The sequence below is a fragment of the Populus alba genome, chromosome 12 (genome assembly GCF_005239225.2).
Source record: "Populus alba chromosome 12, ASM523922v2, whole genome shotgun sequence".
NCBI classification, from domain to species: Eukaryota; Viridiplantae; Streptophyta; class Magnoliopsida; order Malpighiales; family Salicaceae; genus Populus; species Populus alba.
In genome coordinates, this window is record NC_133295.1 from 10,464,543 (window position 1) to 10,482,411 (window position 17,869).

The following is a 17,869-nucleotide window of genomic DNA, read 5'->3' on the forward strand; positions in this document are numbered from 1 at the left end:
TGATTGTTTCAAAACCTCTCAATGGTGAAAACTATAATTCATGGAAGAGGGCAATGATGATGGCCTTATCAGCCAAGAACAAACTCAGCTTTGTCAATGGCACTTTGCCTAAACCTGCTGTTCTTGATGACTCTCAAGGATTGGCATGGATTCGTTGCAATAATATGGTTCTCTCATGGCTGCTCAACTCTGTTTCAACAGAGATTGCCAATAGCATCATTTACATTGATGATGCTTCTAAAATATGGAAAGATCTCCAAGATCGGTTTTCTCAGCACAATGGACCACGCATCTTTCAACTTCAGAAATCCATTTCATGCTTATCACAAGAGAACAATTCTGTAAGTTCATACTTTACTGCTTTAAAGGGGCTATGGGATGAGTTAGGAAATCACCAACCAATCCCTACCTGCACATGTGGAGCCTTGAAGACTATTCTGTCTTACCATCATCAACAACAGGTATATCAATTTCTAATGGGATTAAATGAGAGTTTTTCACAAGTTCGGGGTCAAATTCTGCTGATTGATCCACTACCTTCAATCAACAAAGTTTTCTCACTTGTCATCCAAGAAGAGAGGCAACGAATGATCTCTTTATCAAGCATTTCATTCAATCAGAACACTACTGCTTTGTTTACAAAGACTGTGCCTTCAAATCGCTTTAATGGTAACGAGTCTTCTTTTGTTAGAAAAGATCGACCTATCTGCTCTCATTGTGGGATTACTGGCCACACAGTGGAGAAATGTTACAGAATTCATGGCTTTCCTCCTGGCTACAAGTTCAATAGAGGAAAGAATGCACCTTCTAGTGCTAATCAAGTCTCTAACTGTAATGCCTCTCAGCTCCCTATTACCTATGAACAGTGCCAGCAACTCATTAATATGTTCAAGCCATCCATCTCAGAGCATGACTCGTCTGTTAACCAAGTTTCCTCATCCGCACCCACAGAACCAGAAATCTCCATGCAAGGTGAAAATGTGACAAGTGCAGGTGATTTTTCACTCAAAAATGGTATAAATCTTCATGATCCAGATTTACACCATTCTGTCTTTGCATCATCTTTATCTCTAACTTCTCAGGCTTCCCTCACAAACTCTACCAAAACATCTTGGATCATTGATACTGGTGCTACAGATCACATGATCTGTTCTATATCACTTTTTACAAGCATTACTTCAGCTATTTCCAAATCTGTGAGATTACCGAATGGACAATATGCCTCAGTTTCTCACATTGGCACAGTTAAAATTTCAGACTCTTTTATTCTAACAGACGTGCTATGCATTCCTTCTTTTTCCTTCAACTTAATATCTGTTAGCAAATTGATTCAAACTCTACATTGTTGTGTCATCTTCTTATCACAGTTTTGTTTTGTTCAGCACCTTACAAGCTGGAAAACGATTGGTGTGGGTAAAGAAGCTGGAGGTTTATATCATTTGATGCAGAATCCAGTCTATGTTTTACCTAAGAATTCTGTATCTGTCAAGCCTGAAAATTTCATGCTAAAAAATAATGTCACTGCCTTAGCCTTTGCAAGTTTCTCTGTAAACTTTGTCCATCATAGCTTGTGGCACTATGGATTAGGCCATCCTTCTGATTCCCCTTTACGTTTGCTTTCTCATGTAATTCCACAGGTTCTACATGAATCAAATAAGAATTGCCACATTTGTCCATTGGCCAAACAACATCGTCTCTCTTTTCCCCATAGCTCATCCATTTCCACTCAACCTTTTGATTTAATCCATTGTGATATTTGGGGCCCCTTTTCCATAAAATCCCTTACTGGTTCATCATATTTTCTAACCATTGTTGATGACCACACCAGATTTACATGGATTCACCTTTTAGACAATAAATCTCAAACCAGAACTCACATTCAATCTTTCTTTAATCTGGTTGAAACACAGTTCCATACTAGAATCAAATGTTTACGGTCAGATAATGGAGTTGAGTTCAACATGAACCATTTTTATGCATCAAAGGGTGTTGTTCATCAACTTAGCTGTGTTGAAACCCCACAGCAAAACTCCATTGTTGAGCGCAAACATCAGCATATCTTGAATGTAGCTAGATCAATTCGTTTTCAGTCCCATTTGCCTCTACAATTTTTGGGGGATTGTGTTCTTACAGCCGTGCATTTGATAAATAGGATCCCTACTCTTATACTGCAGAATAAATCTCCTTATGAAACCTTGTTCAAATCTTCTCCAGCTTATTCTCATTTACGTGTATTTGGCTGTCTTTGTTATGCCAATACCCTTCTTCGAAATCGCCAAAAATTTGATTCTCGAGCTACACCTTGCATATTCCTTGGTTATCCCTTGGGCATGAAAGGTTACAAACTATATAATCTACATCTTCATACCGTTTTTGTTTCCAGAAATGTTGTGTTTCATGAAAATATATTTCCCTTTGCTCTTAGCCATCATCCATCCCAAAATGATTCTATATTACCTCTGCCTATTCCCATACATGACTCATCTATTCCTTCATTTGATTCCTCACCTACACACTATTTTCCCTCAAGCCATATCAATTCCCCTTCTAACTCCTTAAATCCCCCAACAGAACCATGCATACCATCCACTGCAGAAATTTCACCTCAGCCTTGTAGAAAGTCTTCTCGGGTAAAACACACACCTGGATATCTGCATGACTATCATTGTCATGTTGCAACCTCCACTTCAGATCCTACAACTTCATCTACAGCTTCAGTTATTCCTTATCCTCTTTCTTCAGTTCTTTCCTATAACCATCTTTCCTCTACTCAAAAATCGTTTAGTCTTTCTGTTTCTGCACTTGTTGAACCCACATCCTATATACAAGTTGTTAAACATGAGGAATGGCGTGAGGCTATGGCTGCTGAGATCAAAGCACTTGAACAAAATGATACATGGACTATTGTTGATTCTCCTATCTCCAAGCACGTTATTGGTTGTAAATGGGTTTACAAAGTCAAGTTACACTCTGATGGGACTTTGGAAAGGTATAAAGCTCGTTTGGTTGCCAAGGGATACAATCAATGCGAAGGATTGGACTACTATGAAACATTTTCTCCTGTGGCTAAACTCACCACTGTGAGAACTCTTCTGGCAGTTGCAGCAGTCAAGAAGTGGGATTTTCATCAGTTGGACGTGAATAATGCATTTCTTCATGGACAATTAGATGAAGAAGTCTACATGTCTTTACCTCCTGGATTTGCTAGACAGGGGGAGTCCAAGGTATGCAAGTTACACAAATCAATTTATGGCTTAAAGCAGTCTTCAAGGCAATGGTTTGCTAAATTTTCTACTGCCCTGCTCGAGTTTGGATTCATACAATCCAAGGCGGATTACACTTTATTCACACGAATTTTGGAGGGTTCTTTTATTGCCCTGCTAGTTTATGTTGATGATATAATTGTGGCCAACAATAATTCTACTAAGGTTTCAGAATTTATCAAATTGCTTAATGATCGATTTAAGCTCAAAGACCTTGGTCAGTTGAAATATTTCCTTGGATTAGAAATTGCTCGCAGTGAGCTTGGTATCTCTGTTTGCCAGAGAAAATATGCTTTGGAAATCCTTGAAGACACTGGTATGTTGGCTTCCAAACCAGTGCGTTTTCCAATGGAACCCAATCTGCATTTATCTAAAGATTCTGGACCAATCTTAGATAATCCTACTGCCTACAGACGGCTTGTTGGGAGGTTACTCTATCTCACTATCAGCAGACCTGATATCTCATTTGCAGTGCAAGTTTTAAGTCAATTCATGGACAAGCCTCGAGTCCCTCATCTAACTGCTGCTACTAGAGTCCTGCGATACATTAAGGCATCTCCAGCTCAAGGATTGTTCTTTCCAGTTATCTCTAGTTTACAAATGAAGGCCTTCTGTGATTCTGATTGGGCCGGTTGTGTTGATACCAGACGTTCAGTCACTGGGTACTGCGTCTTCCTTGATGCCTCTTTAATCTCTTGGAAATCAAAGAAACAGACCACTGTTTCCAGGTCTTCTGCTGAGGCAGAGTACAGAGCCATGGCATCAGCTTGTTGTGAGATTGTATGGCTTCGTAATCTTCTTCTAGACTTACAGGTTTCTCCTCAAACTACTCTTCTCTACTGTGATAGCAAAGCTGCCCTTCACATTGCTGCTAACCCTGTATATCATGAGCGTACCAAACACATTGACATTGACTGTCATGTGATTCGCGAAAAGCTTCAGTTAGGCATTGTGCGCACTTTTCATGTTTCCTCCAAGCATCAGCTCGCTGATGTATTTACTAAAGCTCTTGGCTTCTCCCTTTTCTATCCTCTATTATCCAAGATGAGTCTTCACAATATCTATTCTCCTTGAATTTTCTTTGCGTCTCATCTTGAGGGGGAGTATTGAGCTGCATGCACATTCAATCTTTTTCCCTATCCACAAAAGAAGTCTGCAGTGCTGATCTGCAGATATGTTTTCTCTAGCTTAATCCACATCAGCAATGCCTACAGCAATGCAAATCCCCAGCAGCAACAGTAACGAGCAATCCTGCATTCTTCAGTTAACTTCTCCAGCAAGTAATAATGAAGGAGTTAGAGTTAGTTACAGCTGTTGCAGTTAGTTAAAGCAATTATAGAAAGTTTGTTATTTCTGTTAGTTAGCCGTTACTTAATCTGTTTTCAATTAGTCTATATATACAGTGTAATAGACATTAGTGATTAATTAAGAAAGTGGAATATTCAGTTCATAGCCTTCTCTCTCGATTCCATTTCCAATTCCAATAGTTAATTTTTTTCTACAAATTTCCCTTTAAATGAGTGAACTTTCTAACATTATTAAAGAAAATGATTATCGTTATTTAAAAATTAAGATAATAATTAATACACACATTATCTAAAAAAATAAATTGATCATGCTTTTAAAAAATGGATTTAATGATGAAGATATGATAATTGAATAATAATAATAATAATAAAATATGCAAGTGTGATGAAATTATTACACTATATTTTCAATAACTTTGTGTGGATGGAAACATTATATTTGACATGTGATTGGTATAATTATTTATTTTATTATTTAATATATTTATTGAAATGATTTAATAATTGAGAAAATCATAATTTAATTAAATTATCTTTTTAGAAATCAATTGTCTTTTTATGATTATTCAAATCCTTTTTTAATGTAATTTTGATGAATAAGAAATTATCATTTTAAATTAGTTTAAGAAAAAACTTTAATGCTTACTATAAACTAAAGTGAAAATAATATTTTATATTTATTATTTCAAAATTGTAAGTTTAATGATAATATTCAGAGTAAAACAATTTTTTTTATCTTGTTTATCATCAAGTAAACAAAATATAGAAAATTCATTATATTTTATATATCATTATCAAATACAACTATATTTACATCTCATGTTGTCTCAAACTATCTTCATCTATTTTGTTTCATATATATATATCGCAGGGGGTTAAGTAATTATTACATGTTCAGGAAACATGGAACAAAATCAGCATTGTAGTTCCGAATTAAATTAAAATGCTTTAATTAGAATTTACTTCACGCAAGTAAATGTGGTTTCAAATGGTGAAGACATGGTAAGTTACTATGTGAATAATAAAGTAGACATTAATAACTAATCAGAGGGTTCTAGTCCAAATTTTATCTAAAGTTGAAAAGAGAAGCCAAGGTGATGCAAGCATTCAAACTAAAATTGGAGATTTATATGATTAACTAACTCAACTAAATTTAATAAGCTAAACTAAATTAAATAATATAAATAAAAAATACAACGATACCAAATAAACTAATTAATAAAAAAATTAACAATAAAAAGGGTAAAAAAACACAAATTGAACCATCCAAGTTAGTAGTATATTAAATATACGACTTGGTTGTAATAACTATGAAAATAAATTGAATAAAATTATAAAATTCAATTATAAAATATCTCAATGTTCAAGGGTGAAAGTGGGATAAAGTAATTTTTAAAAAAATAGTGAAAAAAAAAAAGATTCATGTTAGCCATAGTTAACCTGCTAACCCTATAAAAATGAAAGCGAAAAAAATAGACTGAAGAATAATTCTCAATAAATCAAATGTTAAAAAAATAAAATTGAAAAAAACAATTCAATTTAAAAAATAAAAGTCAAATTATGTTAACCTTCAAAACCCGTGACCTTAATTATAAATTCGGGACCAACACTATATAAAGCAAATCTTAAAAAACAATAAAACAAAATTATAAATCAATAAAATGATAGGGGATGAAATTCAAAAAAAAAATACAATAAAAAATAAAAGCCTTCCAAAAAAAAGAAAGGGCAACTAAAAACATAAGAACTAAACTTGATACAAAATAATTTGAAATAAAATGTGATAAAAAAAAATATAAAAATTGAGCTTTTATGCTTTTAAGGATACGAAAGTCGTCTGTACACTATTTCTAAAATGTAAAAATATCAAATTAACTTTGTTAAATCTTTAAATAAAATTGACTTTTAAAAATAATATTATTTTTAGATTATGCTTATATAAGGTTTAAATATCGAGTTACCTCAGATAATTGGATAATGACCATTGGCTCATGTGTAAATGACCAAATTGCTTCCAAGAACAAGTTAATATTTTTTATTGCAAGGTCAAAAAAGTAATAACCCTATTATAGTGTATTATAGTGAATAGAAATTTGTAAATATGTGCATAATGTTTTCTACATCTCTTTCGATTTTATTTTTTTTAATGAAATGACGACATGTTTTGCTTGAACCGAATTATTATGTTTATATATATATATTACTTGGTCTGGAATGATTTTATTATTATAATAGGTACTTGTTTTCCACCAAACAAATTATAAATACTTTAATATAACGATATCAAATTATTATTTTTGTTTATATTTGTTGGTTATCTTTTGTTCTCAAGTTTATTTATTATTTCATTTTTTTATTCTCTTACAGACACACACACACACACACAAAATACTTCTACTAATATTAAAAAGTATATTTTAATCACAACATAACATAAAATCTTATCCATACCTATACTTTTTATATTTGCCTCACATCTAAAAATAACAAAAATTTTAAAATAAAAGGATTTGTAAAAAATATACTACTAATATTATTTTTAATTTTATAATATTAAAATATTAATATTAATAACTAGGATCCAATATTTCATAAAGTTTTATTATATTTGGAGCTCTTTTAGGAACTTTCAATGATAGCCATTATTAAATATAAGTAATCAAAATAATATTATTTTAGTTTACGATTTTACCATATATTTACTTTCATATTTGATTATTTTATTTTTATCATAAAGTCCAACTGACTTTATTTTTAAACAAAAACAGGATAATTTTTTTATTTGAAATAATAATATACATGCATTGCAGAAAAACGAAATCAATTCAATGCCTTTTAAAATATAAAGTAATTTTAAAACACATCTAAAATAGAAGAAGGTTTACACTATAAAAATAAACAGAAAATTCTAAAGTGCCTTGCATGCGCGTGCACATGTAGGGGGTTGTGGTGCACGCGCACATGTTCAGCTCTATGGTAAATTTTGAGGTAGCAACCCAGCTGAAGAATCTCCTGCCACGATAAAAGACAGCAGCCTGCATTTTGGATTCGACTCAACTATAAAGCCAGCTATCAAAAGGCCATCGAGATTCGTATCAACAATTCGTCACCGCATGTGGAGTTTACCAGTGACCTGATCCCCTCCTCCCACCGTCCTCATCCATCTTTCTTTAGGAGAAAGCTTGGGAGACTGAGTCAAGAAAAAGATGGCGAAAACTCTGTTGTTATTTGAAAGACAGCAAAATAACGAAGCAAGACACTAGAATTTCTGATCAACAAACTTTGCTTGCACCAGGCAAAATTTGGATTGGGTGTCTGCAAGAGAATAAATCAACCTGATAAAAAAAACAAAAAAAAAAAAACCTAAACGAGTTCCTGGCCTGATCTACAAAAACATGTTCTTGAATGCAATAGCATGATATTATCATCTAATGACCCGTGTTAACAGCAAAATCTCCCCAGAACTTCAAGCTGTCTTTGGCTTTGGCTTAATGCGCTTCACTCTTGAATACAGAAAAACTCCGGCAAGGGCAATCCCGGTACCTAAAATGAGTTCATACCAAGAAATCATGTGATAAAATATAACAAGCATGCAGACCAGTAAATAAATTTCTGTGACATCAAAATATGAATTTTACCAAGTGAGTTGATAGGCGACACAGGTGTCTTGAAGAAGAGGACAGAGCTCACAATGACAACCACCCGCTTCACGCAATTACCAACAGAGTGTGTAACAGGGGATACCCTTTGCAAAATCATATAGGAAACCTGCGAGGTATAATCCCAAATAGATCAGACTTGGCTATTTTGGAACAAGAAAGCTATCTACAAAGTGCAAATTCCGTTCGACACATGACTTGGACAAACTGTAATCTGTTGTGCAGACAAACTGTAATCTGTTGCATCCTCTATTTTCTAGAGATACAGGCCTGCAATCATACACATGCACTTGTGCACACTTCCTATTTTAGTTTCAAGCTGTTTTACCACCCCAGCAGGGATCAATTGCACTGAGCACAAAACGAGAGTTCCTTTTTTCTCCTCAAAGAATTAGTTAACATAATAAGAAAAACAAAAATAATAAAAAAAGAACAAATTCCAGACATGTATATTCTTTTATATCAGGGCGCCAATGCACCAATAGCAATCAGAAGCTTGAAGAGTTCAGCTAACACCAGAACAAAGATGGCAATGACAAACATGATAGAAGAATGTTTTGAGAATCATTTTTTGCATGACAACTATCCTATTTTGAAAGGTAGGACAACAACTACTTCTCAACCTCTCTTGCCAAAATGAAGGATATAGGTTAGAAAATAAACAATATGGAACCTAGAAAAACTTGAACAATATAGAATTGATCATTTTTCAAAACCAAAAGGGGAGATTTGCATATCTGTTTCTCAACAGCCACTAAATGCGCTATGAAAGTCAGGTTGTATTTTTTAATAGCATAGATCAGACTACTCAAATTTGTCTAACAGTGATATGTAGACATTTTCCAGCACATAAGAAATGCTGTCACAGTAATTTTCCACAAAAAGTTAGTCCATTAAAAACAACCCAAGGAATTAAGTGCTCAAAAGAAGGCAAATTTCTACTGGTGAAGACTGAAAATAAAATATAAAAATGATTACTTTCAAAAATACAAAAATGACAGTACTACAGAGACTAAAATACACACTCAACAAGATGCTAGAAAGGTAAAAACAAAATATTAACTAGGAATAGACCTATGCGTTTGGAGAAAAAGAAAAAAGAGAAACATAAAAAACACAAAAGCAGCCTTACCTGTTGATAGGCATGGAAGCAAAGCGCAGCAAGAAAAGCCCTAGTGTATACCTCTTTAACATTCAATCCCTGTAACAAATAACAGATAAGCAAATCAGAAAAAAAACTCATATCAAGCATGCAGTTTGAGCAACCATGAATTTTTTTAGACATTTTTTTTCTATAGAGAGAACTCACAGCAGATTGGAGGTAAGCTGGAGTAAACTTGACACCTTCCATGAAGATAGTCACAGGGGCTAACAAGATAAATGACATGATTGTTATGATGGAGAAAAGAGTAATGTTGTCCATAGATTCCTGTTCATGAGGAAACCATCAATCATGTACCAATCTAAATCAAATTAGAGCAAAATGAAGTAGCAGAATATGCAATACGCAACGAATCATGGAAAATGTTTAGCTCAATTGGGGAGCAAAATCAAAATAGTCAGTCCAGCATGTACCAAAACCATGATGAAGTTGTAAATCTGGGAAGTAGGAATTACCTCTTTCTTAACCATGACCTTTTTACTTAGGACATTACGAGATTGGTTTGTCAAATTAGAAGCCATTGCACTCCAAAAACCAGCCCTTTTAAAAACATAATGACAAGTTCATAATAAAGTGCATCAGTAACAGCTCCAAATAAAGTGCATCCATAAAATTTTGGGGTGGTAAGGACTGAAATTATATAATGACTAGACAGCATCACTTACCAATTGAAAGAGGCCTCAGTGACTGAGGCAAGTGCCACTCCACCAACAATTGGTATAATGGAACCAACCACCCAAAGTGTAGGCATCTGGTGCAGAGTGATAAGAATTAGAGCTAAAGCAACTTAACTAGCATCTGACAGAATCAGCAAGCATTCAAACTGTAACAGCAACATTAGATACTAGAATGGGCATGTTAGCAAATTCAAGTTAACTCCATCCAGGGTACCCAGAATAAACAAACAATGAGGAAAAAAAAGCAAAAAGCCTCACCTCCCCGAGAAACATAGCAGAGAGGACAACCGAGAAGAATGGTTCCATAGCCTTGATAGTGTGCGTGAATGAAACAGCAACCTTCCCAAGACTCATATTAGTGAAAAGGTTCCCTAGCGTGTGAACCACCGCCAATGGCAGAATTGCAGCAAGCTACCCAAAAACAAAACAAAAATAAGTTTCCATCTCGACAACAAAAAGAATCAATCACCCACATATTGAACACAGCAGCTGCAATACAAATCAAATACCTGCGCGCCACTAACTTTCGGCTTTTTATACAGATTGAAAGTCCACATAAAAGCAATCAATACCGTCCCAACAGTAAACTGAGCTGCAGTGATAGTTACTGGGTTCGGGAATACCCTCAAAACCTGTGACAATTAGCATTACCAATCACGGTCATTCATCCTCCTTTATCATGGCTACCAATACTGAACACCAATCTACATTAATCTAAGCAAAACTAAAATCACAAACAATTTTTTTTTAAGAAGAAGAAGAAGAAGAAGAAGAACATCTGGATAATCGATATAGTGTGATTGCTAATTAGAATTAAAATTAAAAAAATGAATTCATATGTTACTAAATTTGACAAATGATCTAAACATCTCCATTTCATAAGTTCTTCCAATTTTATCACAGAATTAATAGACTAAAATAAAAAGTAAAATAATTAAAAAGAGAAAAGAAAACGAAAAGGCAAACCTGCTTGTTATAAATATTGAAGTAGATATTGAAAAGATACCAAAGGCCAAACAATAAACCAAGCTCTAAAGTCTTGGTCAAACTACTCTTCTCTTCTCCCTCACCAGCACTCTCTGGAACCGCCGTTGCATTCACCTCAAAACGCTCAATTTTACGCTCGGAGACCAAGGGATTCCACGGCCGCGAAAGAGAGGAGTTGGAAGCAGAAGACAAGGACCAGGATCGGCGAGGGAAAACGACATTGTTGGAGTCGGGGTCGTGTCGCTTCGAAGAAGAAGAGAAAGCGCGAATCGGATCGAATCTAGAAGGGAGTGAATAAATAGGGTTAGCAACTAGGCGTCGTGGTTTGAGGGTAGACAGAGAAGAGGAAGAAGAAGGAGTGAAGGCTGTGCTCTGCATTTTCAAGATCCGAAAGGAGCCGGCAGAGACACGGAAGGGGAGTGGGAGAGAGTTCTGTGTTTTCAGAGTTGTGTTTGATTTTTTATAAGGTTGGAAAGGTTAAAAATGTTAGGTGGGCTGCCTAGCGAATAGGAGAAGAGCAGGAGTGTTGTGTTTTTTAAAAATTGAATAAAAATAAAGTGGGAATCAGGGATATTCTGGGAGTTCTATGCTTTAGACGGTAGAGATTCTGAATTTTATTTTCTCATTAAAAGCGTGTTTGTAATTTTTGGTTTTTTTTAATAATTTTTTTTAGATATATTAAAAACATAATTTAAAAAAAATTGATATCAGCCACATAAAATATCTTAAAAAATAAAAAAAATTATTTTAAAAATAAATTAAAATTTTAAAAAATTATAGTCTAACCACAAAAACAAATATTGCCTAAAACATATATAAAAGTTTGTTTGAAAAAGTTTTTTTTTTTAAAGTGAATTTGGCATGAAGAAATATTAAATTTATTTTTTTTATAATTTTAATGTTTTTACATTAAAAAATAAAAAGAAATCATTTAAAAAACATCAAAATATCTAACACATGGTAAAAGTTCTTGGAAAGATACAAATAAATGTGAGAAAAAAATCAAAAAAAATAATTAAAACAAGAAAATTGAAAAAAAATAACAAAAAAGACCAAATAATGAAGAAAAATTGATTAAACCGATTAGAATTTTTAAAAAAAACGACCAGCTTGGTTCGCTTTTAGTTTTATAAGCCTGAAATTAAAAAAACAAAACTAAATCGATCCCAAACCGAAAAAGAACAAGCCAAACCAGGAAAAAAACAGAACCAAACCGAAAAATCAAGTCAAACTGAAAAAACCAAATCGAACCGAAACTGGTCGGTTTGAACTGGTTTTCAGTTCGGTTTTTTAAAAAAACCAGTTTGATTATTTTTTTTATAAAAACGAACTGAATCGAAAATAATCACCCCTGGATACATATTAATTCTCCGGTGAATTAAAAAAATCAATTCTATTTTTTTTATTTTAAATCCTCAATTGATTTTTTTTCTAAAATAATATATAAAAAAATATGTCAATTCAATAGTTTTTTTTTCTAATAAACAATAGTTATTCCTCAGATTTGGTGTGGTAGATTCGGAAGTGAGTTGAATTTGGGAGGATAGTATTGTTTTTTTTTTCTTTGGTCAAAACATTCAACTCTTTTATTTTCATATCCACGAAAGCTACTTTTTATTTTCTCCGGTTATCATGTCTTTTATTTAATCCTAACATATCAACAAAACCTAATTCCATTTAATTACCAAACACAAACAAATTAACTTGGAAAATTTGTATCTTGAAGCATGACGCAATCCAGGTTTTAAATTAATCCTCAATGATATTTATCTAATAAGAAAATGTCAGCAACGTGGTGCAAACTATATTTTATTAAAAAAAATTAATTTTTTTAAATTTTTTTAATATGATGATATTAAAAATAATTTTTAAAGTAAAAAATATTATTTTAATATATATTTATAAATAAAAAATACTTTAAAAAGTTATCATTACCAAAAGTAACGGAGCTATATGGGTGCAAGAGGGGCAATTGCCCCCTTAATTATTCTTTTCAAAATAATTTTCTTTGTTAGCTTCTTTTTTCTATGCTAATTAGTTATTGAAAATATTAGAGTTTATAATAATTTATAAATTTGTTTAATTAATATATGTATGAGTAATATTATATACTAATGAATATGAATTAAAATAAGTTTTGATAAATTGATAAGTATTTTGCTATGAATTTTATATGAAAAATGATAGTGATGAATTTAATAGTGATTAAAAATGAAGTACAACACACTTTAAAAAATTAAGAACATAATAGATAAATTAAAAAAAAACATTTAATATTTATATTTAATACACTCATACAAAACAACTAGTCAGCAAGAATAACATCAATTTATGACAATCATTTTAAGCTATGTTTTTAGATGCTATGTATAATATGTCAGCAGAGAATTATTGCCAAAAACTTTTATATTTCTTGGAAGATTTAGAAATAAATAAATAAAAGTTTGTTGTATATATTGAAAAAAATATTTTAAATGAGATTAAAATTAAAATTAAAATTATTATAAAACAGTTTTAAAAATATAAAATCTCAAAAAGAATAATTATAATATAAGTTTTTTTTATTTAAAATTTTTTTAAATTAATTTTACTTAAATTGAGTTGTTATATTTTTTTATATAACATATATTTATAAAATATCAAATATTTATTAATAATTTATCCCTCAATTTAAAAAATTCTTGCTGCACCACTGACTCGCACACTCTCTCGACTAAACAATAAAAACTTAATTGGTTTAAATTTGATGCACCGAATCAAGTTTGTAATGTTCTGATTGATTTGATCTGATTGTTTTGACCAACCCAACTCTAACATGTTACAGTTAATGCCAACAGATATTTTTTTAAAAAGACAAAACAATGTTAATTGAATAAAATTAAGTAAAATTAACCTTTTTCGAATTCGTCGACAACGTGGATGGGTTGTCAGAAGCCAGGAGCTTTCTTCTCCCGCAATCGTCACCCTTCAAGTGGGGTGGAGAGTATGGACAAAATATAAAACAATAATTGGCAAAGTGGGGGACTTTTCTTTGTTGCCAAAATGGAAAGTAAATTCCACCAACCGGCATTCTGGTTGGGAGAAAAAGGGCTGCTATAATGTTGAGCTGACTCTCTCTGAAAGGATTAACCTTGCTGGGTCCAGAATTCTGGTGAGTGATACATGTTCCTGTATGCTTGAAGATTCAAACTACTTTTTTCTCACCATCTGAAAACGAGTAACGGGCAGCAGAAACCTCAGCAGGTGCTCTCATGGCTATCTTTTAAAATTTCGACCGAGCAAGACGACAACCATTTACAGAAAAACCATATGCTATGTGGTGTCGATATCAAGGAAAAACCATATCTAAATTACTAGGTATTTATTCATCAAACAGCTGGCTGCTTTCCAGTTTTGTAGCAGATGCAGCCTCAAGATATGAAGCACCAAAGCTCCATGTCCTTATGTGTAGTTGTTTACAAGGCAACTTGCTTCTGTTGAAAGAAGATGAACAACAATGCTTGGAATTGTCATCTTCCGATTATGTACATGGAAGTTGTAATAACAAATCCTACCTACAAAGAATAATCAATGGATAAAAAGTATCCATCTGGTTCCCCAAAACTTCCATGTTGAAATGCTTGGGAATTTCATCGTATTTAGCACATCAATATCTTTGTAGCAAAATACAAATCGACTAAACATCAAAACATTGTCATTTTAACCCATACCTTTCATATAGGGTTATTAAAGATTGCAGTTGCTTAGGACAGAAAAACTTCAACACTTGAAGACTTCGCTATACGGCAGATAGGGCAAACATCTATGAGCCCTTCACAAACTTTGCAGAGGCACAAGTGTCTGCATGGAAATAACAAGATGGAAGCTTCATTGATCTTGCAAGCTCTGCAAGTCATCTGCTTTTTCAAGGAGATTGAATTTGCAGAACTGTCCACAAGGCGCATATGGTTTTGGTTAGCATAAGAGGCTGCAGTGTCGACCTCACTGTCCCCATAACCTTCCTTGCCATGCATCGCACCTTGTGCCATTACCTGCTCCAGATTGCTTTTCAGAACATTAACTACAGACTCATTATATTTTGTTCTGCAGTGCCAGGAATGGACTTCCATGCTAACTTGCTTTATTCTCTCTACTAGATCCTTGTTCTTGCGGTTTATGTTTTGCATTTGAAGCTCCTTCTCATGTAGCTTGCTGCTAATTCCTTGTTCTATGGAACTCAGCAATGAAACTGTATGTCTTTGCCCCAATTCTCTCACACCTTTTATGAAATTTTCTTCCTGTTAAAAACAAACGAGGTAAGCACAAAGGATGAAAGCCAGCAGCATCATTAAAGCATGTCACAAGCTGATTATTACTACTCGTATTCTTGTAAATGTAGAATGCAAAAGGTCTCAGGTCTCATATCGGATACATTATGACTATTCTTTGAATTTTTCCTATCCTAACCCATTATTTAGGCTACTACCGATGCAAGATTGTAGACATTAACAAGACAGTTGGACGTGTGCAGAAAATGTCCAAGAGGGAAGATGTTTTGTATAAAAGATGGGGATTTAAAAAGAAAAAAAAGGGGGGTATTATTATATCATTTCCCTCGATAAGAATTAAGAAAGGGGAACAACTTTTACCCCCATGGAAAATGATGCATGAATTGGATGTATTACAAAGGGCATCAGAAGGAAGGCAGAAGTTTCTGGTAAATTTGGCTGACGAAAAACAAAATTTCAGTAGTGCACAAACAGAGAAAGAGTATGGAGTTGAATAGCTAAGGAGTAACTGGCACACTACTATACATGAAGTGTATGGGCCAAGTGGCAGTATGCTAGACATACGTGTATGATAGCAGGCATCAATATTTTGACATGAAATGATTACCTGCAGTCTAATATAGTGATCTAAATCCCCTTTCTGCAAATTAATCTCTGCTTTAAGATCATCACCGAGAGACAATGTCACAGGGAGGGTGGCTGTATTACTTTCACTTGTACAAGTAACAGAAGAGTTGTGTTCATCTTCCTCACAAGATAGTTTCAATCCAATTGATACATGATTAGGATTCAGAATGACTCCTGATTTACAGGCATCATATTGGCTGAAGTTATTACTTGATGATAATTGACGCTTTTTCTGTCCGGAAATGGATTCTGTCTCATTGACTCTTTTAGCAGGCTGGCCAAAGATTGCTGTCTGCTGATTGCTGGTGTGATTTGTGGAGACCCCAAAGCACCCAACCGGATCTGTGACAGATTGAAACTTCACTAGGTGATCAGACCAGCCATGTAACTCTCAAAAGAGAGGTGTAAACACAGTAAATTTGTAATTAGTAATTAGCAAAGTGCACATTAAGAAGGCAAAACTCAAGGAGTCTAATTGCGGTTTATTGATAGAGCAATAGAACAATATTGTCATGGGAAAAAAGAAAGAAATCAAAGACCTCTCTCTATTCCAATTTCTTAGACAAGTACCCCCATTAAATAAGCAATGGAGACTTAGAACTTATCGACTAACTTCATCTGAGAAGCATGCATCAAATCAAAATACGCAGACTTATTTTAGGAAGATCAGAAATCAGGAATCCATTAAGCACAAAACAATCTTCCATGACCGCACAGTGGGACAAAAGAATAAAGAGGGAAATGTAAATAAGCTCTTCTCGAATAACAACGCAATGAAATGTAATGACAACCTAGCATAACAATGTCAAAGTTTTGTGACCTTTAATGCAAAACAGCACTATAAAAAATTAAGACACAATTAGTCTGCAGAAAAACTCACAATCCCCAAGTAGCTGCAGCTGAGGCAATGCATTAACATCATCCAAGATGTGGTTTTCGCCAAAGGAAATTGGAACCAAAGGATTGCTGTTATTACCTCCAAACATGTTCCTGAATTGATCCGAGCAAAAAAACTGAAATTATCACCATGTGCATTAACCATAATAAATATGCGATCACAAATGGAATCCAATCTCAAGCACTTTCAAGCTATCAATAATAGACAAAGCCCTTTAAAATGTAATGCTTTTGGAGAAAGAGAACAATCAAATAAATCACATCAAACATTTTAAAAAGAGGAATAAATTCCCTATAAAAGGAATTATAATTTTATCTAAACAGAATAAGATTGATACAATATGCAAATACAGAGTAGGAACAAAATAGAGATCAGACTGGGGGGCAAAGAAAAAACCCATTTTGAGCCTCTTCTCAACACAAGAAGATCAATATCTATATAAATGGATCAGAAAAATAAACACATAGTTGACTCAAAGAGTTTGAGCAAAACACAACCATCAATCCATCATAAAACTAGTTAAAAGCTGGGAGCCGATTGTTTACCTGAGCTGAAAGCGGCTGAATACTGAGGGAGAGGCCGATCAAGGAAGTGAAAATGTGAAAGAGAAAAGATGGGGAAGAGAAAAAGAAGCAATTTTGTTTCTTGCTATTGTTAGAAGTGATGATGATGAGAAGGAAGGAGGGTAGAGAGGCTGTAATTGTTGTTGTTCAAAGAAAAACTGAGGATGCCAAATGTACAACAGTACAAGTACTCGTTCACGTTGTTGGTGGTGGTGTTGACATTTTGTTGGTGATGTACATTGCCTTTTACCGCGTCAGCTTTCATTCTTTTCTTCTTCTCTTTTTTCTTTTTTTGGTTTTTGGCAGCGTCTGGCTGTTTGCCCTTTGGACATTATCAAATTTTAGATGCTGAAAGAAGGGATCAAATTCTGGCCTTAAAGCCATCACATCGCACCCAAATTCTAGCCGAGATGAATTCAAAGAGGGCAGCCAGAAAACTAACGTATTGCAAAACCTTT

The 17,869-nt window shown here is 33.6% G+C and overlaps 2 protein-coding genes across 4 annotated transcripts; both read right to left on the reverse strand.

Moving 5' to 3' along the window:
* Window positions 1-7,374: 7,374 nt before the first annotated feature.
* LOC118044680 (triose phosphate/phosphate translocator, non-green plastid, chloroplastic) lies at window positions 7,375-11,529 on the reverse strand. The gene is made up of 9 exons (XM_035053101.2): window positions 11,035-11,529; window positions 10,578-10,700; window positions 10,327-10,479; window positions 10,057-10,142; window positions 9,847-9,931; window positions 9,539-9,658; window positions 9,362-9,430; window positions 8,209-8,338; window positions 7,375-8,113 (listed from the first exon to the last, which is right to left on the reverse strand). The coding sequence occupies exons 1-9, from the start codon at window positions 11,431-11,433 to the stop codon at window positions 8,037-8,039; spliced, it is 1,242 nt and encodes a 413-aa protein (XP_034908992.1). The 5' UTR covers window positions 11,434-11,529; the 3' UTR covers window positions 7,375-8,036.
* Window positions 11,530-14,610: 3,081 nt separating this feature from the next.
* LOC118044685 (probable BOI-related E3 ubiquitin-protein ligase 3) lies at window positions 14,611-17,869 on the reverse strand. Of its 3 annotated transcripts, none has more exons than XM_035053111.2 (5): window positions 17,394-17,869; window positions 16,831-16,940; window positions 15,931-16,308; window positions 15,684-15,761; window positions 14,611-15,332 (listed from the first exon to the last, which is right to left on the reverse strand). In XM_035053111.2, exons 2-5 carry the CDS (start codon window positions 16,870-16,872, stop codon window positions 14,799-14,801), a joined length of 1,032 nt encoding a protein of 343 aa, XP_034909002.1. In that variant the 5' UTR covers window positions 16,873-16,940; window positions 17,394-17,869; the 3' UTR covers window positions 14,611-14,798. The 3 variants fall into 3 exon arrangements, with proteins under 3 accessions (XP_034909002.1, XP_034908999.1, XP_034909003.1); XM_035053108.2 differs by having other exon boundaries at window positions 15,931-16,292; window positions 17,394-17,850; XM_035053112.2 differs by lacking the exon at window positions 15,684-15,761 and having other exon boundaries at window positions 15,931-16,292; window positions 17,394-17,836.